Source organism: Lissotriton helveticus, chromosome 2_1 (genome assembly GCF_964261635.1).
Source record: "Lissotriton helveticus chromosome 2_1, aLisHel1.1, whole genome shotgun sequence".
In the NCBI taxonomy this organism is placed as follows: Eukaryota; Metazoa; Chordata; class Amphibia; order Caudata; family Salamandridae; genus Lissotriton; species Lissotriton helveticus.
In genome coordinates, this window is record NC_136059.1 from 1,065,206,762 (window position 1) to 1,065,234,089 (window position 27,328).

The 27,328-nt window shown below is 45.8% G+C and overlaps 1 protein-coding gene across 1 annotated transcript in view; it reads left to right on the forward strand.

Moving 5' to 3' along the window:
• GLDC (glycine decarboxylase) overlaps positions 1-27,328 on the forward strand; it is a 329,331-nt gene that overhangs the window by 156,273 nt on the left and 145,730 nt on the right. The window contains 2 exon segments of the mRNA XM_078675866.1: positions 1,493-1,640; positions 1,733-1,929. Of these exon segments, the coding sequence (XP_078531992.1) occupies positions 1,493-1,640; positions 1,733-1,929 (345 nt within the window).

Genomic DNA, 27,328 nt, shown 5'->3' on the forward strand with positions numbered 1-27,328 from the left:
AGCAATTCAGGACCTATGCAATCAGGATAAGGTGTCCTTTCTCTCAATGAAAAGTCTCAGATTTTCAAATTACAGGAATGGTTCTGGACAGGACAAGAAGCAGAGGAAATATTGCTTGAGGTTGTTGTTTTTACTTTTATTCTGACATTCTATTGTGTCTAATGAAACAGATCTATATTTCCTAGATCATAAAGAGACCATTCTTGAAGAGCCAGAATAATCTAATCGTATCAGTTACTCTTTAAGATGTGGCCGATTAAGAAAAGAGTGCAAATTTGTGGAAACAAGAGGGATGTAGTGCTTTAAATGTGATAAGTCAATCTTTTATTTATTTAATAAAATCGTCACACAGCAGTGTTGCCCAGAGGTTACAGCGAATTTTACTTAAGGTGTTTTCTAGTGTCCGATGATAGAAACTAGGATGTGGGAATAAGTGATAAACCGTACAAGACAAAACAGAATAGTCCTTGGAATGTTCTTCTTTCGCATGAAGTCCTCATTGTCATTTACTGTGACTGCACGTAGCGCATTTATGCGTCTCCACATAGTTCATGATCTTGCTAAAGGTGATGAGGATAGGTAGAACTTAAACAAGTTAGGGGAGGGGCAAAGCAATGTTTTTGGGAGAGGCCATTGCAACGATTGGCCCTAATGATAGAATGTAAATGTAAATGTATTGCGACTTATATAGCGCACGTATCACCCGAAGGTATCAAGGCGCTTGCTTAGGGAACCCGTCCTGGTATTCCCCTGTGAGATACCCCGGCAGGGTATCCACAAGGTGAAAGCCAGGCATCCCGCTGCGAGGGGCCATAGTGGAGATTAAGCAAGCTATTGCCCAGAGTCGCAGAGTGTGACCCCGTGAGTCGAGTAGGCACCGGAGCGAGAATTGTCGAGTCCGTAGAATTTTTAACCCGAGACCCGCCGAGGCGGGGAATCGAACCCTGGTCCACGGCCAATCTCAGCTTCCGGGTCTGCCACCTCTAACCACTGAGCCACGCTTCTCCACAGAATACGTCACCATCCGGTCTGCATTACGGTGCACTCCAGCCCATTGCTGTATTGGGTCACTGCACTTTGACCACATCTTAAGAGTAAATTCTGGCTTCCCCCTCAAGTCTCTCTTGCTTAATTTCTCATCCACCTTGAGTTTGTGGCTCTACAGTGACTAATGCTCAGTATCCTGTTCTTGCTTTTCTACTGTGTTTACGTAATCATCTGGTTCCGGTTACCTCTGCCAGTCGTTCTTTGCTGGTGTGCTGCCTGGACACCTGGCTAACCATACCCTCAGTTTTTTGCCAATCTAAGTGGGAGAAGCGGTGTGTCCTCATCCTCAGCAGTTGCTTTTCTGTAATTCCTTCACTGTTTGTCCAGTTGTACTGCAGACTCATTTTAGAGTAATATATGAACTTCTACTTTAGGGTGGTTCTCTGCAAGCCTAACCGAGCGAATATAAACCCGCTCTAAATTGACCTTTTTATTTGTTCCTCAGTTACATTGGGGTTTCTGTTGAACTGAAACTACCTCAAGAGATGGATTTCAGTGGGAAAGATGTCAGTGGAGTGTTGTTTCAGTATCCAGATACAGAAGGGAAGGTGGAAGACTTCGCTGAACTGGTTGATCGGGCACACCAGAATGGGGTAGGAGTGGTTTATTACGTAAATTACTGAATGTATGTTTTTTTTTTGTCCTCTGAAATTTGACAACCTTTTCCATTCCTCCATTTCCTCAGACTTTGACCTGTTGTGCTACTGACATTTTAGCCCTGTGTCTTCTGAGGCCTCCGGGTGAGTTTGGTGTGGATGTAGCCTTGGGTAACTCCCAGAGGTTTGGCGTACCCCTGGGCTATGGAGGACCTCATGCTGCCTTCTTTGCTGTCAAAGAAAGTCTGGTGAGAATGATGCCTGGCAGAATGGTGGGAGTCACTAGGTAAGCAGTAGACTTTATGTGGAGGCTGTTGCCTGTTGTAGCATTTAAACCACATTGTTTTACATCCCAGGTTATTCCGAGATGTGGTTCCAGTAAGCTCTTGTTTTCTCCCACTGATTAAATAATGTATTCTTTGTAAGTACTTAGGCAGTTCCTGAGGATTGCTTATAGCCAGCAGATCTAAAAACCTCTAATTTAAGGGTGTAGTGTGTAACTTTGAAATATGAGTCAGATTAAGATGGCTAGTCAATAGGTAAAAAGTAGCCTTGACCCAGTTTATAAATGTTCACCAAAATGTCAAAGAAAGGTATAAAGTATCAGTGTGCATTGCACACAAGTGGACTCGGCCCAGGGTATGGCTGATGGGGGTGTCCTGTGTCGGATATGAATGGTAACTGACTTCCCAGTGGTACTTGTGGCAGCAGGGATACTGAGCACAGGCCAAGGACAAATCTGGCACCTAGTACCAAGTCATAGGCCAAGCTGAAGGGCACTGTTAGCGTACTGGGCACAGGACGTGGCCTATGGCTGCCTTCACTGCCCATCACATAGTGGGCTTAGCTATTGACCATGCTCAGCAGCAACTGGAGCAAGTGGTAAAGACAAATTTCAGCCGGTGTTAAATTAGAACATAAAAAGATAAAATAAGTTACTAACCAGTGATATAAACTTTATGTATCCTGCAAGTAACCTATTTTAAAGAAAAGTTAGAATTGGAATCCGAAATCATAAGAAAAATTTCTCCAGTTAACATTAGCTATAGCAACCGTGATACCCTCATACCTCAAAGTGCCTGAAACAACATACATGACCTCAAAAGTGACATTAATGACATAATTGGTCCCCACTATTCTAGAACACACAGAAAATCACTTTCCCATCTATTTTCTGACAGTGGAACTACAGACGGCCTTTACGAAGTGTGTGCCGGAATGCTATTGCGGTCAGCAGTGCCTACAGGCTTGCATCTGAATATAATATACTTGTGTTATTTCACACAAGCACAAACGCAAAGCACAGTATGATTGAGGCAGTGATTTGAAGATTTATCTGAATTTATTATATCAAGCAATCAAAAATAAGTTTATTATGACCAATTGATCTTTAAACTGCATATACCATCCTAACACAGCTAAAAGTACCGTTATTAAAACATTTTTTTAAAAGAACCTAAAACCAAAATTTTATACTTTTTTTTTCACACAAGCACAAACCAAAGTATGATTGAGGCAGTGATTTGCAGATTTATCTGAAATTAATATTTTTTTTATTTCACGCAAACCAAAGTATGATTGAGGCAGTGAATGCAGATTTGTGATGAGTAATCAGCTAAACAAATGACACCTATATACAGGTTACATGGTGTATTTTCATGTTCGATCTGAAAAAATGGCCAACGTTAAGTATTCTTTCTCTCGGATCTCATGAAATTGCTCTTCGAGATGGTGCTAAACTCCAATTTAAGGCAGGCTGTGATATTGGGAACTCTGCACTGTAGTCATGGGAACCCAGAAAATGATATCAGAATTGAGATGCCACAAAAGGTTATTTTTGGTGTAACGAACAGGTTCTGGCTTACAGATTACAAAATTGTGATGTATGCATAGTGGTTGAAAATGGTTGTAATGTTGATTGGGGAAATATCATAAACCATTTTGAAAGCATTTGTAGAAGGCCCGCTTTAGCTGAAAGCCCTCCAGCTAGCTGAATAAGGTCTCGGTAGTAAAGACATCTTGTCCAGTGGGAAAAATGAATTTGAGGGAAGAACTCAAGCAGGCTGTTGTAATTATATAATTTGGTAAGTATTCGAGTACTAAATGGTGCCTTATTGGTTTAGAATGGCTTGCATGACCTACTTGACGTATGTCTATTGCCTGGTATCTTGCAGCAGTGGTGGTTATAATGAACTCTACAATGCACATCAATGGGTTGTGCAATGACGCAAAGGTCCGGCTGTCTGAATGGAAGTGGATAGATGCAGGTGAGGTGGTGAGAGCAGAGGTGGAGGGAGAGTAGAACACCACCTGTTTGGAAGACGTTGGCATGATGGGCCAGAGGGCCATCCAGTACCCAGTTACATTGTCAGTCAGAGATGCAGGGCTGAAATTAAGGGAGAGAAGATGGAGAATGGGAAGATCATGGTGCAGGCATAGAGATGGTGGGATAATCCAAGTGGAGATGTTACCATGTGAGGTGGTGCATAGAGGGCCTTGAACTTGTCCTTCATGGACACCAATGGAAAGTGCTGTCAGTAGAGAGATCTACAAGTCTCACCCCATTAACAAAAAACAGTAGAATTAATGAATAATAACATTGTTTAAGTTTAGTAGATTTGTATTGCGCGCAAATACCCTAAGGTGTCTCGGCGCATAGGATTAGCAATCGGGCAGAAAAGCGCTTAAGGGTACTTATTGATTGAAAAGCCAAGTTTTCAGTAGCTTCCTGAAGACTGTAAGAGTGGGGCTGGTTTTGATGGAAAGAGGGAGGGTGTTCCAGAGTCGGGGGGTGGCCACAAGGAAGCGTCTGTCTCCCCAAGAAGATGTTTTTGTCCGTGGGACTGGTAGAATGCAGGTGGAGGATTAGTGGAGAGGTCTGCTGGGGGGTATAGATCAGAAAAGCATTCTTTAGCAACAGAGGCCCGGAGTTGTGGATAGCTTTGTAAGCGATACAAAGTGCTTTAAATTTGATGCGGTTTCTGACACGCAGCCAATGGAGAGAACGTATGGCCGCAGTGATGGAATTATGTTTAGGAATGCTGAGAAGAACTCTAGCTGCCGCGTTTTGAATCGATTGGAGCTTGTTTAGGACCTTCTCTGGAGCATTAAGAAGGAGGGCATTACAACGATTCCATTTTGGAAAAGATGACGGTAGTGATGTTTTTTTCCTGCAGATGCTGGGAGATACGGTAGTAACTCCTTGATTTTTTTCAAGGTGAAAAAGGAGGAGGAAACCACATTATTTACATGATGGTGGAAAAGCAGTTCGTCATCAAACATAACTCCGAGGTTTCTGACCTTGGCATCAGGTTCTGGAGGGGGACCCATTTCGGTAGGCCACCAGGTGGAGGACCATCCAGGAGTGAGGTTGCCAAAGGTCATGACCTCGGTCTTGTCTGAGTTTAAATTTAAGCAATTGCTCGACATCCAGGAGCTAATGGCTAGCATACCCTCCTGGAGTCTAGAGGCAGCTGCTACTCCATCCTTATGCACAGCCAACACCAGCTGGGTGTCGTCTGCATAGGTGGTCCGACTCAACCCGTGGGTTTTAATGACCCTCGCCAAGTCCGATACATATATATTAAATAGAGTCTGACTTAGCGAGGAGCCTTGGAGCACCCTGCACGGCAAAGTGAAGATGGGCAAGTAAAAAGTGCCCAGCTGAACAGATTGGGTGCGGTTGGCAAGGAATGAGGCGAGGAGGTTCCTTGCAGAATGGTTGATGCCTAGGGTCGAAACACGGTCAATCAGGGTGGAGGGATCGACTGTGTCAAAGGCGGCGGATAGATCCAAAAGTATAAGGACAGCCGCCCCCCCCTTGATCTAAGATAGCCCTGATCTCGTCAGTCTCCTTTATCAGGGCAGTCTCTGTACCGTGACCCCGTCTAAACCCAAATTGAGTGTCATCGAGGAGATGGTGCTGATCAATATATTCAGATAGATGATTGTTCATGAGTGATTCAAATATCTTGGCGGGGAATGAAAGACAGGCTATGGGTCTATAATTTGCTGATGCTGAAGAGTCGAGAGGTTTTTTTAGGAGGGGTTTGATGACTGTATTTTTCCATACTGACTGATAGGTGGCTGTGAGAAACATGGAGTTGCAGATGTCCGTGAGTGGGGGCGTGATGACCTCGGAGATGAGTTTAAGTACGGAAGGAGGACATGGGTCTAGAGGAGAACCTGACCTAATGGATCCAATCAGTTTGCTTATCTGTTCAGAAGAAACTGTGTGGAAGTTGTGAAAGGTGGGGGTGGAAAATGTAAGGGAAAGGTTAGGGTCAGAGCTATCAGGATGAAGTTGAGAGGAAAATGCCGAGTATATGGTAGTGACCTTGGTGGAGAAAAAATTAGCTAAGGAATTACAGAGATCTTGTGATGGCTCGATGGAAGGACATGTAGGAGGATTGGATAGTGTTAACTACCTGAAACAGCTTTTTAGCTGAGTTCTATGCGGACTCGATTTTGGTTGAAAAGAAAGCTTTTTTGAGTAACAATGGAGCGTTTGTATATAGCTAATGCATCCTTATAGGTTTGTTTATCCTGAGGTGGTAGTGCTTACGTCGGTGTCTCTCAAGGTTTCTACAGTGCTGTCTCTGGAGTCTAAGATCCTCTGTGAACCATGGGGCAGACGGATTGGTTCGATTGGGAAAGATAGATTTGTTCGGAGCTACCAAGTTAAAAGCATCCTGTAGCCAGTCCTGGTACAAGTTGGATACTGTATTGGGATCTGAGGAGGCTTCGTAGAGGGGGGAGTTGGAAAGGGTGTGGGTAAGTAGAGGGATATCTAAGTTTTTCCAAGCTCGAATGATCTTAGGAACACTTGCCTTAGACTGAGGTGGATTAGGGTTATGAGCCTTAATGGAAAAAATCACTGCAGCATGTTCAGACCATACTAAGGGGATGCCCGTGAGCAAAGTAATGTGGGGGTTGTTAGTGAACAGCCCGTCAAGCGTATGACCTGCTTGATGGGTGGGTACAGATACTAATTGATGGAATCCCACCACTTGTAAGTCAGTGCTGAGATGGGTAGTGTCCTTGTCACTAGGAGATTCTAGATGGAAATTGAAGTCTCCTAATATGGTGTAGTCAGAAGGACCCAGTGCAGGCTCAATCAGTTCCTCTAGAGCTGAGAGGAAACGTTTGTGGCGGCCAGGAGGGCGGTAAAGGAGGGTGCCTTTGAAAACTAGATTGTTATTGAGCCCAATGGAATAAGTGAGGGCCTCATAGTCAGGGCGAGAAATAGAATCTGTCTTGGTGAGGTATAGGGTTTTGTGTATAATAGCTAGCCTGCCTCCCTTCCCTGTAGATCTATCCTGTCTTATCACACAATAACCATCCGGTGTTGCCTAGCAAAAGTCCGAACCGGAGGAGGCATCACCCCAAGTTTCTGTGATAAACAAGATGTCCAGTTCATGACTGATGATGAACTCCATGATGTCCAAGTTGTGTTTAGGGAGGGAGCGGGCATTGAGCGCCGCACGAAAGGGGGCCTGATGAGTGGATGGGGAAATAGAGGAGGATGGCAGGGGAGGGGGGGGGGGGAAGTATAAAAGTGCATGAGGGACAATGGATCGGTGTAAGTGTGTGGCTAATAGAGAACATTGAAGTGATGATGATACCCGTGGGTTGTAGAAAGAACATTGAGGGGTGAAAAACTACAGAAAGGTGTAGGAGAATGACTATAGAGGCTTGGTGATTGTGGTGAGCAGAGGAAATAGTGACATGGAGAACATGTTTTCCATCACTTAAAGTGCACAGAAAAAGATTTAGTCACTTTATTGAAAAATAAATATTCCAGCGCCCATCTTCTTTCAGTCTTTTAGTTCATCCTTGTGTTGTCTGGGCAAATGCCCCATTTGATTCCTTATAATCTCTGTTGTCTTTAATTGTCACTGGGGAAAACATCTTTGCTTTTTAAGAATGTTTTGTCAGGACAATTGGTGGCTGCAGCAATATGACACCATGCAGGGTATGTGGTGTAATGATGTGGTCTGTTCTGATTCTATGTAGGAAGTGTATCCATGTCATGCGTGATTACAGCCGATGTGTGGTTATCGTGTTATTGGATGCACCACGTAGAAGTGTCTTGGATTAAGAAATGCGAGAGAGACCCACAGTTCTATGGTTTTCAGTATGCTGGTAGCTTTTAACAGCTCTGCGTGTCACTTTAAGGTATTTCATTATATAGTCTGCTTAAATGGTTACTGCACTGGGTTGTCTGATCTGAGACTTTGTGTATAGTTGTGGCCATAACTGGCATGGTTGAAGGGAGATAGAAGTGAAGAGATCTGTTGGGATGGGCATTTTATTTACACCCCATATCGGAGTGTTTTTGTGAGATGTGAAGATGCGGTCAGAGTGTAAAAGATATTTGAAACCTGCAGTGGTGGACTACTTTAAAGTCCTCCAAATTGTCCTGTAATGTGTTCAAGAACTCATTTATTCCAGGCCTGCTCATTTGTTGGTGTTTGTATTTTGGCTGTACAATGCTGGCGATGGACAACCCTCATAGCAGATATGTCAAATGTAAATTTAAGAGGTATAAGTTACAATTTGTTGCTGATCGCTGTGTGTAATGGATTTAACATTAATGTGGGCCATAACTGTTATATATAGAGGTGCACAAATATATAATGCCACGACAAATCATAGGTTAGCCTTTTTTTAGCTGACCTGCATATTGAAAGCAGTTTGCTGGTTGAGTTGTTTGCAATTCATGAGTTGTAAGATGAGGATTGCACTTGAGGGTGCAACTGTTTTTTGTTCCCTGTTGATGGGATGAAGGTGAGCAGTTAATCTGTCTTCAGAAGTCTATATGCTCTTGGGTGCTTCTAATGCTGGCTAGTAGAAATCCCACATAGTGGTACTAAGCGCTGTATAAATGCTGCATTACAATACAATGTGATGAAAACAATGATGTGCCACCATAAGCTACATCAGTGTCAGTGGGGATGAAATCTATTATGTAATGTGGATGTTGCAGTTGTTACATAACCATACCTGGGTAATTTCAGTGGCTTTTAGGTTTATGTTAAACTTAATGGTCCTCCGGGTTAGTTTTTTTCCAGAGAATATTATAATCTTGTTTGAAACCTTGGTTAATAACTAATCTTTGCTTCACACCAGGTAGAAGGCTGTCCAAGTGGGACTGGAGCTGCAATCGGAAGTATTTTGCATTACTGATCAAATCGGAGTGGCCTCACAAAATATTTGCGTAGACAGTTTACAAGTACTTTGGTAGAGGGGTGCTAGCATCCTAGAGTTATTCCCGGCCTCATAAAACTGTTGCCAAACAGCGACTGGATTTTTTAATGAAAGGTCAACTGTACAACATATGTAGAAATATTTCTATATTTTTAGCTCATTGTACATTTTTTTTGTGTAACCACATTTTCACAGATTGACCCTTTCTAAGCTTAGCATTTGAAAACATTATTCTGGAGAGGCAAGATGGTGCCCACGCGAGTGGACGTGTAGGCTGACTGCTCCTCAACTCACCTGCAAGTCTGAGAAGCGGAGAGGAGACATAGCGAGAGAGGTGATACGCCATCTACAGAGACACGCTGATGAACGCTGCAACTTCACGAAGGGGATTACGGGCTCCACAGCAACATAAGTGTCGACTTTGGAGAACTATGATGATTTTTGGCTGTTAGCGTGAATACGTCGGACCCTACTGCGGCGGCTAGCGGCTGATGAGACTTCACATTCGACGTTCGACTTTTGCTAACAGACTGCCTGTGTACGCTGCACCTGGTTAGGAGGGCAGCGCGGGCTGCAATCTGTCAGCTGAACGAACCCGGGGGAAGTCAAGAGAGCGAGCGTGCTGCCGACACACCTGGTCAGGTACCTGAGACTTGGCGGGTGAGCGGCGTTGTTGCGCTGGTGGGCAGGCAGCGGGAGAGAACTCCGCGCAGCAGTCTGGGAGCAATTTCGGAGCGAGTGAGCTATCGACAAACACTATATCTGGCCCGGAGTGCTGCTCTGCGGTACACAGTTGAAGACAGCGGGTAGGCAGCATTCTAGTTACATCCAGTTACATCGGAGAGAGGCTAGGAGAACCGCTGCCATGCCGCCTAAAGGTAAAAGGGGCATGCCGCGGATTCCCGAGTAACAAGGGGAGAGTGGTGCCCCCACTGAGGTGAGCAAAATCTCGACCGCCCCTGGGCAACCAACCGGTAAAAATTCTAAAGGACCCCCGATACAGCCAAACCAAAGGGAGTGGGGGCAGATGAGAATAAAGTAATCCCTGCAATCTTCGCAGCCGCCGCATTAGGGAAGGATAAATCAAAGGGGGGGGACTCGTAAAAGGAATGATAGAGGTGCCCTCCCCATATGTTATATTTAACACTGAGCCTCAACAAAATGGGGAGATTCTCTTGCTGGGAATGGTATACCCCTGTTAATGGGAGCATGCGAGGGGGATGAAAAGTTACCAATACAACCGGATGGAGACTCAGGGGACTTTACACTCCATGTCGGAACCATCCTTACCCTCATCCTGTGAGGACTTAGCCGCACAATACGCCCAGCATATGAGTATGGAAGGAGGGAGTCCGGCAAGCAGTCTGTGTTTGGATGATTCAACGGATATCATGGAGGACAGTCAATCTACAGTCTGTAATCTTGTAACTAAACCTTCAGTCAATATAGGTGAGGATGGTACGCCACTTCAATCTCAGGATGACTCTCCTATTGTAGCAAACAGTCACATCTCACTGGCCCTGATCTACGAGTCCATAATGTCGCTTCGTGATGAGACAAGGGAGGAAAGTCAAAGGGTACAAACCCTATGCTGCAAGCTTCAGAACTCAGTTCGGAGGATTGCGAAGTCGCAGGCAGACTCTGTAAATAGGTTTAATGAGGCTGAGACCCGTATTTCCAACCTTGAAGATATGGTCGAGCAGCAGAAAGGAGCGACAGAGGTATTGCAGGGAATAAAGGAGGACACTTAGTGGAAACTAGCGGATTTTGAGAACAGGGCCCGTCGTTATAACCTGAGGGTTCTCCAAGTCCCTGAAGGTAAAGAGGGGCAGGATCCACGCAAGTTTGTAGTAGATTTGTTTAAGAGTGCCTTCCCGGAGTTAAACAAATGGGATTGGGCCAGGGAGATCGAAAGAGCACACCGCTTCCCATTCAAGATGCGGGGGCCCCCTGGGCCGGCCACCGGTAAACCAGCTGAAAAAAACTTGGGCAGACCTAGGGTCTTGTTAATTTCAGTCAACAGTTTCTTAGCTCGGGAGGACGTTTACAGACTTGCAAGACCAGATAAGCGGAGACCTGGCCCAGGGTTTGAGTATTTGTCACCCCTGATTTTTGTAAATTTACTATGGAAAACCGCTGGCAGCTCCGCCAATTAATCACCCCGCTACAGGCCAAGGGAGCACAAGCTTATCTTCTGAACCCTGCAAAATTGAAGATTATACATAAAGAACGCACACAATTGTTTACCAATGTAGGGTTCGCCAAGGAATTTTTGAATAATATCTTGAAATATAGAACTTTGGGCTAAATGTGGAGAAGTTGTCTGGACCCTTTGTGGACTGGAATTTGTGCAATGTAATGTTTCAATAGAGTAGCTAAGCCCAAGAGTTCTGTGTAACCTATTGCTTGTTCTCCTTTATTTTTCTCTGTGTACTAGGATTGCTTCTAATTTTTTTTTCTTCTTTATTTTTGGTCTTTAGGGTGAATACTAGAAAAGAAAGAAAGCTCTATATAGTTTCTCCAGTTAGGGAGGAGGTTTTTTCCTCCTTTTTTTTTTTTTCCTTTTTCAGTGCAGTAGAGGCTTGTGGGTGGGTATGAGGAAACTGCCAGCTGACATTTGCAGGACCATAAGTCCTAACGCCTCGTTATTGGGAAGGGACAGGGGGGATAGGAGGGTGCTGGGGGGGGGGGGTTGGTGGTGGGGTTAAAGGGGGGGGAAAATCCACACTTTCAGTCAAAAATGATAATAAAATGAAAAGAGCTAATAAAAAAGTTTGGTTTTCAGTGGGACAAAGTTTTTGTGTGGCAGTAGCCTCGCTAATTTGTGTCAAACATTGCTGGGGAATTTCATCTGAGATATATGGCTGCAGCTAGAGACATTTGAATATGCTCCTTAAATGTCTCAGGTTTAAACAACTTTAACAAAAGGAGGAGAATAGCGGCTGAGTTACGCTATGTTTCCCCGGATATGGTGTGCATTCAAGAAACCCATCTCCCATGGAATAGGCACCAGGTGTTAGCAGAGTTGGGCTTTTCTGTCCTAGTTTCCTCTCAGCAAGCAGGGACAATGCGAGGGGTGGCTATTTTAGCCAAAAAGAATTTGGTCACCGTACGGCGGAAATTAAGAGACAAAACTGGCCGATGGGCTATAGTCATGTGCGGGGCGACAGGGGAACTTTTCCATATGCAATATTTATGGGTCCAACTTAGACGAACCTGCGATTTTGGAAGAGCTCCACATGGAGCATGCAACCTGGTCCACCCCCTTAATTGTTTGTGGGGATATGAATATCAACTTAACGGGCCAGGATATTGCTGGGGGGATAAAGGGGTATAAAGGCCGGAAACCACAGGTATATCAGGCGCTCTTTAATATACTAAAGGATTATGGCCTGGCGGATGTTTGGAGAACTCTGTTCCCGGCCGACCCCGGATTCACCTTTTATTCTCACCCCCATAAAAAGAAAGTGAGGTTGGATTACTTTTTTATCGACACTCCCTATTTAGCCAAAGTTAAAATGCAGATCTATCCTAAAATCGAGTCGGATCATTCACCCGTTGTTTTAATACTTCCTCGGTGGGGGGCATTGGGTACTGTTAGGAAATTTACCTTTGACCGGAAATTGTGTCTGAATGACAATTTCATAGAATATATGACAAGGTGGTTAAGGGAATTGTTTGACGATAACAGGGACTCAGCCCACATTAACATTGTATGGGACACCTTCAAAGCTTGCTTTAGGGGAGAGGTTTTAACTTTCGGGCTTGCTCGGCAAAAAAGTAAAATTAGAGATGGAGTCGCTTTATCAGGAATTGCAGGTGGCTGAGGAGAAACTGACACGGGGGGGATTGCCACCCGGGGCAATTTAGACAGTTTAGAGGTTGAGGTGGCAAAAAAAGGGCAAATATTTTGGGAGTATGGGACAGTGAGAATGCAAGAAAGTATGTGGCACAGCGGAAAATCTGCCATGAGTATGGGGAATCAGTAGGAAGATCATTAGCCTTAAAACTACGTATGAATGAAGCTAGCCGAAATATAACAGCTTTGAAAGATAACAGTGGGGTTTTAAAGACTGATCCAAAAGAAATTTTGGCTATCTTTCATGAATTTTATTCTAACCTATATACGACGGAGCAAAGTGCAATGGAGGAATTACATTTTACTGCATTGGGGGAGCTGTCTAAACTAGAACCTTTAGCGGCTGATTTGTTGGATGCTCCGATAACGATGGAAGAGCTAACCAATGCAGTCAAAACGATGGTAATGGGGAAAGCATCAGGTCCTGACCAACTACCTGGGGAGATTTATAAAGTGTTTTTTGAGGAGTTAAAAGAGATGTTGGCTACGTTTAGGGCGGCTTAAACCGGGGTAGCGCCAAAGACATGGAACGAGACTACCATCGTAGTCTTCAGTAAGAAAGGAAAAGAGGTAGAACTCCCTGGGTCATATCGACCCATATCACTTTTAAACTGCGACTGGGAAATATATTCTAAGATCTTAGCCAATCGTCTTTCTAAAGTAACAGCTGCTCTAGTATCCCCAGATCAACATGGCTTTATACCTGGTAGGGGGACGGTGACGCACATCAACAAAGTTATTACTCTATTTGATATTGCGGAGGTAGAGAAAAGCAATTTGGGGCTGATTCTGCTAGACGCAGAAAAAGCGTTCCCATCGCGTGGAATGGAAATATCTATGGCTACTAATGGAGAGTATGGGATTTCGACGGCATTGCAAGTTTTATGAGTCACCGATAGCTAGAATAGTATCAATGGGCACAACTTCAGAAATAGTGCAGATCACCAGAGGTACGAGACGGGGGTGCCCCTGCTCTCCCCTGCTCTTTGTGCTATATATTAACCCTTTTATTCTAATGCTTTCTAGAAGCAGGGTTATTAAACCCTTTGTGGTACGTAGTATTCCCCATACAGTCTTTGCATTTGCGGATGATATCGCGATAACTTTGGAAAACCCTGCCTCCGCATTGATTGAGATTGAACGGCTAGCTAAGAAGTTTGGTAGTTTGTCAGGCTACAAGTTAAATGCCATGAAAACGCAGCTTATTTGTACTGAAACTGCAAGAGTTAACGACCCAAGAGTTGTTGTGAAAGCAACCTATTTGAGAGTTAAGATATGGGCATCAATGTCTGAAGTAGTGGAGGCAAACTGGGGATCACTATACAGAAACATTGCAGACTCTTTGGAGAGGTGGGGGAGGCTGCATTTCACCCTAATTGGCCGAATAAATATATTACCACAGGTGGTATATCTCTTTAGAGCATTGCCATTAGAAATATCAGCAGTCCAACTCCAGAAGCTACAGGCCTTGTGCTCCAGATTTATATGGACCCCTGGGAAACTGCGAAGAGCCATGAGACTTATGACATTATCTAGAGACCGAGGCGGGTCAGCGGTACCTGATTTTGTTTTATATTATGTTTGTTTTCTTCAAAAAATGGCCATCTTATTGTTTGGATTAGATGAGGGCAACACATCAATATTAAGCTCTAGTAGCTCTATTTACCATTTAACCCTGGAAGGGAAGCAAACCGGAGCCTATTTAGGGAGATAGAATGGAACTATTTTAAAAGAACCAGGTTTAAAACCGTAGAAACAGCAAGTAAAGTATGGAAGAAAGTGCGTAAATTGATTAACTTCGGAGCTCTTATTATACTCCAATGAATGCGATAAAGCTGCTCCCATCTATATTTGGTGATAGGATGGCGAGGGTTTGGCAAGAAAAAGGAATCTGGTTATTAGGGGACTTGTATGATCACAGGGGAACTATCAAGCAGTTTGAGACGCTATTACAGGCCTATAAGTTATCACAGTCCCAGCTTTTTCTACAAATTCGGGATTTTCTAACAAAACGAAAATTGAATTTCATTTCTAATCCCTTGATTGAGGCTTTAAAGTCTCAGAGCAGAATTGGAGGGCTGTACAGAATTTTAAGTTCAGGTAAAAAGGACGATCTGGAAAGGCATAGGCTACAATGGGCGGAGATTCTGGGAGAAAATGAATCTATTTCAATTGACGAAGCACTTATTAGATGCAGTGAAGTCCTTATGTCAGCAAACCTAAAAGTACAATTTTTTAAAACTTTATTAGATTATATTACACACCCGTTCGGATGAAAAAATGGGGTAGCCGCTACAATGGTAAGGAGTAGTTTCTGTCCTGTAACTCCAGTTCTGTAGTAGGGGTATCTCTGTTAGTCATAATCTAGTGAATAGTCCCGCCCATGTGCGTGGACCCCGGAGCAATCAAAAATAATCTTAGTGTCAAAAAATGCAGAAATGCATAGACACTTAAGAGAGAATTTAAAGACCGATAATGCAGCCTAAAAAGGCTACACTGTCCAGTACTTCAACTAGAAATTCCACCACAAAATCCACAAAACAGCAAAAGCCTGTACAGATTTCCATTGCTTTAACAGCAAACTCCCTCAGGAATGATAGAGAGAAGAACCTGGACAGACAAGCCCCATAGGCTGCCATTATGTGGCTCAAAACAGGATACTGTGCCTTTAAGAGAATCTTCCAGAACCTTCTCCCAGTATCCCAGAATGCATAGCAGGTCCAACTTACTTTCAGTTTTTTGAAGGCGTAACACGCCAGACCTGTAGCATTCCATAAAGGAATATATATCTCTCTCCACCGGGGAGGAGGGAGGGCGCTTATGACTATAACAGAGATACCCCTACTACAGAACTGGAGTTACAGGACAAACTACTCCTTCTGTAGTAGTGGATCTCTGTGTATAGTCATAATCTAGTGAATAGAATGGCAAGCCCATCCCCACACCAAAGCGGCGGTGGAGAAAAGAGAATCAACACCACTATTGTGCGAACAGATTTCGCAGTGAAGCCTGTCCAACCTGAGCATCTGCCCTAGCATCAGTGTCCAGGCAGTAATGCTTAGCAAAGGTATGAACCGACTTCCAAGTGGCAGCCTTGCAGATTTCTGCAATCGGAACATTACGGAGCAATGCTGTCGTGGCAGCCTTGCCCCTGGTGGAATGAGCCTTCGGCTTACCTCCTAAGGTCTTATTAGCTTTTTGGTAACACAGCTGTATGCAGGACACAATCCACCTAGAGATAGACTGCTTAGAGGTCGCAAGACCCGTCCTGACTGATCCATAATTGATGAACAATTGGTCTGACCTACGAATATCACTGGTTTTATCCAGATAAAATTTCAGCACCCTCCTAACATCCAGGGAATGCAAAGACCTTTCCGCTGGAGATGAAGGATTCTGAAAGAACGTAGGCAAAGTTATAGTCTGGTTGATATGAAAATCAGAAACAACCTTGGGAAGAAACTTAGGGTGAGTACGCATAACAACCTTAGCAGCATGAAAAACAGTATAAGGTTCTTGGCAACACAACGCCTGAATTTCACTCACCCTGCGGGCCGATGTAATGGCCACGAGGAACGCCGCCTTCCAGGACAGGTGCTGCAACGAAGCCTTATGAATAGGTTCAAAAGGCTCCTTCATCAACCTGGACAGCACCACATTCAAGTCCCATGAAGGTGAAGGAAGCCTGACAGGAGGGGAACACTTTCTTCAAGCCTTCCAAAAAATCTTTGATCACAGGGATCTGAAAGAAGGAAGTCTGTGAAGGGCATTTCCTGTAGGCAGTCAAAGCAGCCAGATGAACCTTAATGGAATGGACATTAAGGCCAGACTGCGCCAGATGTAGCAGATATGGAAGGATGACATCTTCCTTGCATGTCGTAGGGTCATAGTTCTTAGACTTGCACCAGATGCAAAACCTCTTCCACTTGTAAGCATAAGAAGTCCAAGTGGAAGGTCGCTTAGCCTCCTTCAGTATGTCCATACAATCCTCTGGGAGATTCAAATGGCCATATTGCACTATTTCAGGAGCCATGCCGCCAAACTCAAAGACGAGAGGTTGGGGTGCACCACCCGCCCCCCGAACCTCGTGAGAAGGTCCGGCCTGCACGGCAGCTTCATGTGAGGAAGGAGAGACCGGTGAAGCAGGTCCGTGAACCACCACTGTCTGGGCCATTCCGGGGCAATCAGAATCATCTTCGCCCTGGATCGGGAGAGCTTGATGAGAACCGCTGGAATCAGGGGAATGGGTGGAAAAGCGTACAGAAAGCTGTTCGACCAGTTGATCCATAACGCGTTCCCCAGCGTCCCCGGCTGGTAGTACCTGGAGGCGAAGTCTCGGCATTTGCTGTTTTCGGCGGTGGCGAACAGATCCACGTCTGGAGTTCCCCACCTTGCGAAGGCTTCTCCTAGTACTTCGTCGTTTATGACCCACTCGTGGTTTTCCTGAATCAGTCTGCTCAGCTCGTCTGCCTGAACATTCTGCACACCTGGCAGATGAGTGGCCGTTATCGAGAGTCCTCGAGCCAGAAGCCAATGCCAGACCGCCTGCACCTCCTGAGACAGAGTGCGTGATCTCGAGCCCCCCTGCTTGTTGAGGTAATACATCGTGGTCGTATTGTCCGTCTGTACAAGCAGAGAGTTGGTCCGGAAGGACGGTTAAAAAGCCTTCAGCGCCAAGTGAACGGCCCTGAGTTCCAGGAAATTGATGTGGTACGTGGATTCCGATGGGGACCACGTCCCTTGAATCTGCAGGTCTCCGGAGTGCGTTCCCCATCCCAGGAGAGAAGCATCCGTCACGATAGTCTGAGTGGGAATGTCCTTGTGGAAGGGAACCCCTCTGAGGAAATTCTCCGCTGAACACCACCACTTCAGAGACTGAAGAGCATGTAGAGACAGTCTTATCTTGATCCTCTCCTCTGGTCCCACTGATCTTCCAAGCACTCCTGCAGCGGTCTCATGTGCAGCCGCGCATGCGGTGTCAGGAAGATGCAAGAGGCCATCGATCCCAGCAGGGAAGACACCGTCCTCACTGTAGTGGATGGAGTGGACATGAGAGCCTGAGCCTTCCGAAGGAGTGATAAACGTCGCTCTTCCGAAGGAGACACGCTTGCTGACAGCGTATCGATGGGGGCTCCCAAGTACTGGATGCACTGGACCGGAGTCGGGACAGACTTGGACATGTTGATGTGCAACCCCAGCCTGTTCAAGAGAACGCACGTCTTCTGGAAGTGTGCTTGAGCTTCCGAGAAGGAGGCCTTGATCAACCAATCGTCCAGGTACGGGTAGACAAACACCTTGTTCTTCCTCAGGTGTGCCGCTACCACTGCCATGCACTTCGAGAACGTCCGGGGCGCAGACTTCAGCCCGAACGGAAGTACCGTGTACTGATAGTGATTGGTGCCAACTTGAAATCGCAGGAACTTCCTGTGTTTGTGTGCAATGGGCACATGGAAGTACGCATCCTGTAGGTCTATGGCGCAAAGCCAATCTCCCCGCTGCAGCTGAGGATAAATCTGATGCAACGACAGCATGCGAAACTTTTCTCTGCGAATCCATTTGTTTGCCTGTCGCAAGTCCAGAATGGGCCTGAACTCGTTCTTGTCCTTCTTGCGGACCAGAAAGAACCGGGAGTACAGACCTCTTCCTCTCTGAGACAGAGTTACATCTTCTATCGCCCTTTTCCTTAGAAGGATGTCGGCCTCCGCCTGGAGCTCGCGCAGTTGATACTGCGAGCTGACCGGAGGAATCGATGGAGGAGGGCTGATGAATCGAAGACTGTATCCATTGCAAACAATATTCAGCACCCACTTGTCCTGAGTAATTTTTCTCCACTCTGCCAGAAAAAATTGAACGCTTCCCCCCCACTGGAGCGGGTAACAGACGAAGGGGAAGTAACCGCTCAGGGTCGAGACCCAGCCGGCCCTTGTTCGCGGTAGAGGACTGCTGTCCACCTCTACCCTTCTGACGTTTCTGGAAGGGTCTTCTGTATTGCTGCTGTTGCTGCTGCTGTTGTTGCCCAGAAGACTGTCCCCTTCCTCTACCCTGCGAACTGAACCGTCGTTGGAACTGTCGGTAGGGTTTCTTTTCTTTGGGCTTCTCCAAGCCCACAGCCGTCAGGGTTTCAGCCTCGGCCTTCATCCTGGCCATTTCGTCATCTGCGTGTTTCCCGAAGAGGGTGTCGCCGGAAAACGGCAGATTTGCCACTCGTTGTTGCGCCTCAGGCTTGAGCGACGTCAGCCGGAGCCAAGCATGGCGTCTCTGATTGATACCGTGGCAGTATCCATGCGCGGCCAGCAGGGAGATATCCGCCGCGGCGCTGATGGCCTGGTTCGAAACCAGCATCCCTTCCTGGACGAGCTCCATGAAGTCCTCTTTCCTGTCGCGCGGGACAAGGTCCGCAAACTGTTCCATGGAATCCCACAGTGCACAGTCGTATCGTCCCAACAACGCCGAGTCACTGGAGGCCATCGTCGTGGAAGACGTCCCACACGCCTTCCGTCCAGCTGAGTCAATCCAGCGGCTCTCCTTATCCGGAGGCACAGTGGAGGACGGGGAGGTAGCATGTAGTTTCCGAGCCGCCGTCACAATCACCGAATCAGGCACTGGGTCCTTCCGCAAGAAGGCCGGGTCCGACTCTGGAGCCCTGTACTTCTTGACAAGCCTGGAGGAAGCAGCTTTCACCACCGCCGGCGTAAGGAAGAGCTGTTCAGCCGGCTCGACCAGTCCCGGCACCAAAGGCAGTAGGGGGCGAGACAGGTGCTTCGTGTGCAAAGTCTCGAAGATCACAGAAGTTGTGGGCGTAGGGGCCGTTACCTTGATCCCCAACTTTGCCGCCCCTCTCAGGAGAACCTCCTGGAACGTGCCAATGTCATCTATCGGAGACACTCTCGTCTCCGGTGAATCCGACAATGTAGGCGAATATGAACGGGTCCCAGAGGCCGAACGGGACCTGGACCGATGCCTCCTATGGCGATGTCTGGATCTCGAGGAGGAGCCGTGTCCACTCCTAGATCTGTCCCTTCTCCCTGAGCGTGACCTCGATCTCCTGGGTCTGGGACGCTCCGCCGGCTTCCCCGGGTCAGACGTCTTGGGCTTAGGAGGAACCTTCGACTTAGGAGTCTTCTTCGGAGGTGTCGGAAGTCTGGGCATCGACACCGATCTCGGTGGAACCGGAGGAGGAGCACCCGGCACCGGGGCCTGCGGTCCTGACGGAAGAGCAGGTAGAGGAGGCAATGGAGGAGGGGTCGAAGCCCTCGGAGGAGGCCCTCTAGGCAAAGGAGGAGGAGGAGGCTGTATAACCGTCTTCCTTGGTGTATACACCTCTGAATACGCCGTTCCCGTCGAGCCACCATCCTGTTACGACTGAGGGGAGCCCCCCACAGTCCTCGGCCTGTCCTTGCGACCCCCTGACGTCGAAGACCGGTGTTCAGACGTCGAGCGGCCCTTCGGCGTCGACCGTTTCGCACTCCTCGGCGTCGACCGGCTTCTATGCCTCGACGTCGACCCCGACCAGATGGACGAACCTCTAAACCTCGACGACGGGCGCTGGCGACCTCGACCGCCTCGACGACGACCTCTTCGATCGCCTCGACGTCGACTTCTTCAGCGCCGGAGACCTCTTCCGCCTCGACGGCGGCCTCGACGACGAGGATCCCCTCGACGACTACAATGTCCTCGCCCTCGACGGCGAACGGCGGTGTCGCCTCGACGACGAGCGCCGATGCCGGGCCCTCCGATGCCGTCCACTCGACGACGAGGAAATACACCGGGTTCGACGGCGGCCTGTGTAAGTCCCTCGACGTCGACGGGCGACGTTTTCTCAACCCAGAGCCCTGGGGAGACCGGGAACTGGCCGTGGACCTTCCTCTCGACGTCGTGGTCATAGCAACCGACCCAGACGGAGACCTTGGACGTTTGCTGGACTTCCTGCCCCTGGGGAGCCCCCCAGAGGCCTCAGAATGGGCAGTAGAAGCCCCTCCAGACCCACCTTGAGCCTTCAGTCTTCTTTCTTCAAGTCCCTGAAGTCTGATCTTCCTCCTGTCCTTCAGGGTCCTGCCAGAGAAGCCTCTACAGATCACACACTCCTCTGGGATGTGGGAAGAGGGAAGGCAGAGGATACACACCTCATGGGGGTCTGACTTGGCCTTCTTCCTGGAGCACTCCGGGCATTTGTCAAATAATGCAGGCATTATGGACAACAAAAGAGTGCAGAAAACCAAGAAGAAAGTCACCAAAGTACTTTAAAAGTACACAAAATCGAATTTAGTGAAAAAACACCAACAAAACCCTTGAAAAGGGAGAGCTCAATGCTCCAGGGTCCTGCTTGCAGGAGCCGGAAAAAAGAACTGAAAGTAAGTTGGACCTGCTATGCATTCTGGGATACTGGGAGAAGGTTCTGGAAGATTCTCTTAAAGGCACAGTATCCTGTTTTGAGCCACATAATGGCAGCCTATGGGGCTTGTCTGTCCAGATTCTTCTCTCTATCATTCCTGAGGGAGTTTGCTGTTAAAGCAATGGAAATCTGTTCAGGCTTTTGCTGTTTTGTGGATTTTGTGGTGGAATTTCTAGTTGAAGTACTGGACAGTGTAGCCTTTTTAGGCTGCATTATCTGTCTTTAAATTCTCTCTTAAGTGTCTATGCATTTCTGCATTTTTTGACACTGTAAGATTATTTTTGATTGCTCTGGGGTCCACGCACATGGGCGGGACTATTCACTAGATTATGACTATACACAGAGATCCCCTACTACAGAAATGTTTCTGCTGTGGCGCAGAAAATGCTGATATAGAACATATTTTTTTTAGTTGTGTTAAACTGAATTTGTTTTTGCAAGATATGGAACGGTTTTTGTCTAATATCTTGGGGGATCCCCTCCGTGACACTCCCGCCTTGATGCTCCTAGGGATGGGGCATTCTGTTTCAAAAGGTGGGTGTAGGTATAAACATAGATTGTTCTTATTTGTAGCAATGACTGTAGCCCGTTTATATATTGCGGGGGATTGGTTAAGTCCTGAATCACCAGGGTTTGAGGTTTGGAGGGCGAAAATTTATAGACTAGCCAGCTTGGAATATAGTCTATATTCAGTAAAGGGGGTAAGGAAACGGAAATTGGGGCTTACGTTTTGGGACCTTTTTTGGCTCATATGAATAATTGAGGGTATTATAACGCAACCATGTATAGATGTACGATTTGTAATATATGATGTTTGGAGTATCTATTTGCTAGTATATCTCATTGGGGTATCCTGAAGATTGATAGATGGCATGATGGCCTGCATGCTCCGATTCTTGATCACCTGGATCATCTAGTTCCCACTGTGTATAGAGGATATTTATATATTTTATGCATTAACTCTCTTGGTATTTAATTCTTGTATTTTGTTTTTGACTCAGCGAGCTTTATAGTTATAGTAATTTCCTGAAATGTCATATCATGTGTCTGGAAGTGTGGAAATAAAAAAATTAAATAAAAAAAAAAAAAATTAAAACATTCCGAGAATTCGCAATTCTGATATGCCCTCTAACAGCTGCTGAGCCATATCGCGATAATAAAATATGTAATTCGGTAAACGTGGTTCAATAATTGTACTGTATAAATGTTGCAGAGAACACCTATCCTGGAACAATGGTCTGTGTTAACCGGGCTGCCTGTGGTGATTGTCTTTCTGCTTTTGGCTCAAATCAAATTTTTAGGTCAAGCCTGCGTGAGCATGCACTAGTGCATGCACACTAGCTTGCAATACTTTTGTTTTTAAAAATGGGCTTGGAATCCACCCATTGCTTACCATTTGTTGTTATGTTATGTTAATCAATTTTTTGAGCGCACAGCTGCCCCAGCGAAGGGGCGTCCCGGCGCTATATCTGACAGGTAAAACAACAGACAGAAACAAGAAGAGTAACTGAATTTTAATAAGGCAAGGGGAAAAGATGGGTTTTAACTGCTTTCCTGAAAGAAAAAAGATCCTCCATCGTTTTAACTTAACTTCGATGCCTTCTAATTGGCACGGCTTGCCATGCGTCATTTCCTTTTCTTTCTGTGATGCATAGACTAAGCACAGATTAATTAAATGTGATTAGTGTCCCTCCGCTGGTCATCCGCTGCTTGCACTGTGATTTGGGGATTTCTTCTAAAAAATGTTCCTTAAAAAACGTGGTCAATACTGGCTGCGTTATACCTTCTCCCCACCCCGTCCCTGTTTCCTCTTCACCCGCCCCATCATGTTTCTTTTACCCTTCCCACCCACCCATCCTGTTTCTTTCCAACCTCCCATCACCCCATTCTGTTTTCTTTCAACCCATCCAGTCTCTTTTTTCCTCCCATTCGTTGTTTATTCCACCCACTGCATCCATTTTTTCCCCACCCATCTGTTTTTACTCCTCCCACTTTCCCCCCTTCTAACAGCCCATCCATTTTTCACTTCTCACTCAATCCTTTTTTTTTCCGTCCGCCCCGTCAGTTTTTCCTCTCCCACCGGCCCAGTCAGTTTTTCCTCCCAATCAGTTTTTCCATACTCTGTTTTTCCTCCTATCCACCCTGTCACTTTTTCCTCCGTCCGTTTTCCAGTAGTCCGTTTTTCCTCATCACCCACCCGCCCCGTTCGTTTTTTCACCATCCATCCATTTTTCCTAGCACCCACCTGCCCCATCTGTATTTCCTCTCTCCAGCCTGTTTTTCACATCACATGAAGGGTTCTAGACAGGATAAGTAGCAGAGCAAATATTACTAGACTTTTTTTTTTTTAAGTTGTCTAGACGTTTTTTTTTATTGACATTCTATTTTGTCTAATGAAACGGAGATCTAGATTTCCTAGATTCTCAAGAGAGACCATTCTTGAAGAGCCAGAACAGTCTAATAGTGTCAGATACTCTAAGTTGTGGGCGGTTAAAAAATAGTCCAAATGTGTTGAAGCGAAGGATGAGGTGCCGTAAATGTGATAAGTCAATCTTTTATTTATTTGATAAAATCGTCACACCGCAGTGTTGCCCAGAGGTTACAGCAAATTTTACTTAAGATGTTTTCTAGTGTTTGAAGATAAAAGCTAGGACGTGGGAAGGAGTGCTAAACAGCACAAGACAAAACAGAGTGGTCCTTGGAGTGATCTTATTTCATGTGAAGTCAGCTTTGGCAATTGTTGACAATGCACTATTGAATAATGGTGCAAATATGGGGTAGTAGTGAAGATGACTTATTGTTGGTGTAAAACTGAACATTCCACGCTGGTGGCTCAGTGGCTTGACACATCCTACTATAGGGAACGTTTTGACCTCATGGTCATTTGGTCCAATCCTTGAGCAATCAATCAGCCTCTCCTTCGCCTCTGGTTGGGTACCACTGAGCCGGGCAATGATAAACATTCATTATCTGTCTATAGCCCTAAAATTCCCCTTGAGGTGCTCTGCAAATCCGCCTGCTGTGTTACTATACCCTCATGGGTGATTAGCAGTGCTCTACAAATTCACATAACATAACAAATACCCCTGCAGTGATACTATGATTACTGAGTAATGGAGGAAATCTGAGCATGCACTAGGAGTAACGAGTAATGCTACAATCAGAACATGCATTGCGGTGGTAACTCATGCTATATTGTGGGCAGTCTAGGCATAAGTTTGCTCACTTCTATTCTACTGCAGCACTGGCATGATGATGGTAATGCTTTATATACTATAGGCATTCATGGTACAGTGATGGCCTGGAGTAATGCTTACACGGGCATAATATGGGCAACTCCAGGCATTCTAACCTTTTTAAATGCTGTTTGAGTCCTCAGCTTACACTACTGTTCTAACTTGTTCATGCAGTCAACTGTCCAGCCAGTGACACTCCTCTTTACAACCCCACACACACAAAATTGCCAACCAATTAGGACTCCGTTTTACTTGTGGAATAGCCAAACCTGATGGCTTTACCAGAGTTTTTCTTTGATGCTGGACCTGGAAGCAGGGAACAGTGTTTGACTGATTTACAGCACTTTGTTTTTTAATGCACATTATTGAGCATTGTTGCATGTGAAAAACACATCATAGGTAAATGTGTGACCTTCAGAATTTGCTGCATCAGTGACTTCACGTTCTTTAAATTCACCTTCTTACAACATATTCTTATGGTGTTTGCTGATTGCTGTATTTACGGTAATCTCAATTATATATTAAAGCTGTTAGTTTGCAGCATGTGCTGCTGTAGATCACATATGTAGACTCCTGTGATACAAGCTAGGACCATGCACGCCATTTTCCTTGGATGGTGTTTCAATTTTGAGGTGACTCGTGGTACACCCAGTCCCGTTCTACCACCATGCACCAGGACACAGACATACCACAAGTTATTTATTCCTGCAATCACGTTTGGACATTCACGTTGAAGTTCATAATGATGCGCAATGGAAAACGTTTGATTCATGATATCATAATAACATTGAGGCAAACGGACTGAGACCAGCCTAGGGCCTGATCGCAGCTGAATGACTCCTAGGTACACATTTTACCCTTAGTGCTGCAGTATATTTCTGTGGTCTGTAATCTATACCTACCAAGAGACCACAACAGGACTGTGTTCAGGATATAACATTAGGTCGAAAAAGACTATTTGGCAGTTGCACCAATTAGGTGCTTTTTGATCCAGGGCACTACTGAGTCTTCATCTGCTGCAGTCCCAGAGGAAGCCAAAAGGCTGGAGACTGATGACAAATGGGCGGTCCTACCTTGAGCAAAAAGATGGCTGTCCCATAACTCCTATCCAGGAGAGGCTCAGTCTCTGGGGTCCTCACCTAGGACTTAAAATCGAAAGCCAAAAGTGTAGGTACTCACTTCCCAGAGTACTGGTTTGTTACGGAGAAGTTCCTTTACACTCCCATTGAAAATATTTCTCTGCTGAGAAATGCAGTTATTCTTGGTTTAAAATTTAAAAAATACACATTCAGTAGGTGACAGTACACACACGTTTAAAGTTATGCCACCACTAAAACCTACACCCAGTGCTAGGACTACACTAAGTTTCCAGTGCAAACAGGATTGAGCACAACACCCTCAACCTCGAAAGTTCACAGGAGGCTTTCACTATTCTCTCTCCCATAGGGATCAATCTCCAAAGAAGCATTAACACCTTCCTTAGGAACTGCCCCACGTGTGCCAAGTTTTAGCCACAGTAGAACCACCACTGGCAAGGAAGTCTTGCGAGACTGCGCCACCTGCCACCATCAAAGCAGTGCAATTCTGAAAACGCCACTTGAACCCCAGAGAGACCTTAAACAAGACCTCAGATCTCCAGCATGAGTGTACGACCCTGCTTTAGTGTCCGTCTATGTGCTGAAACTCATCTCGACACCAGCATCAAAGATAAAGACCAGCTTTACCACATGCAAAGAACTATATACATTCACCCACAAATTGGCCATATTTTAGCGAGGCCTCCTCCTACTACCAAGCCAGAACAGAGTCTAGGCTATGATTTGAGAATACACTCTTTCCCTAAGAAAACAGAGTAAACACCCGCACCTGGAACAGAGGAGGCTACATCACACGCAACACCTCCAAACATCTTTTGCCGTCTATACACAGCAGTTCAGATTTTGATACAGGTGCAGAACCACTACAGCTAAGTTTCCCAGGGATGTTTGAACAACAGGATGATGCCTGGCATGGTTACATTCAAACTGCAAGGATGACCCCATGTTATAATCACATCCTGATAAAGCATCCCGTCTGGTAACACATGGTTAGGGTAGCAGATGACCACAATGGCCCCATACATGTAGATAGATGGTTAAGAGGATTATTTAATAGAAATACTGTCCAAAATGAAGCTCTCTATTCTGGTCATGCTAAAAACAAAGCTAAATTGCTGATCAAAAATCAAGATCAAAGATCAAGTCAATTCTAGGGGTGTAACTGCAATAATTAAAATAAAAATAAACATTAGGGAGTGCCTCAAGAACCACTGTATAGAACAGTGTAGCATGAGGCTGGCTTATAGTACATACAAGGAAACCAGCATTGACCAGAAGTTCAATACCTTATAGGTCTACCCTTTGATGGATGGCATCTTTGTCCCATAGGAGGATAAGATGTTGGGGGGGCGCAAGGGGGGGGGGAAGCAAAAAAGACATTTATGCATTTATGCCACCAAACCCATGGACAAGTTGCATCACCAACAAAAGCATAAGTTTTGCAGGCCACAACCATGCAGAGCAATAAAGCAGCATCTTCAAGTACAAGCAGAGTATAGATGGTCCTTTAAAAAAGGCCAGGGACAGTATAGCAGATTGGATTTAGAGGGTATGGCCATGGCAAAGGTAGAGGTGCACCAAGAAGATGCATCACTGCCAGTAACAAGGGCTCGATTACTTTTCCTTCCCAACCACCCAACACTTGTCAAGGGAAAACAGAGTTGCACCTTCTTCAATAACTGTATATAACTTCAGACTGGTCGGTGCTTTCCATCATTGCCCACAGGCGTTGCTTAGCGTTCCACTACCCAAACCACCACGCTCCCACATTGAGAATGGCAAACACTTGTGGAAGGTTCTGTCACTCCTATCAAAGAAAGCCATCAGACCAGTTCCTCAGGCTCAAGAGATAAAGCGTGTTCGCTATACTTTCTCATAACCAAACCAGATGG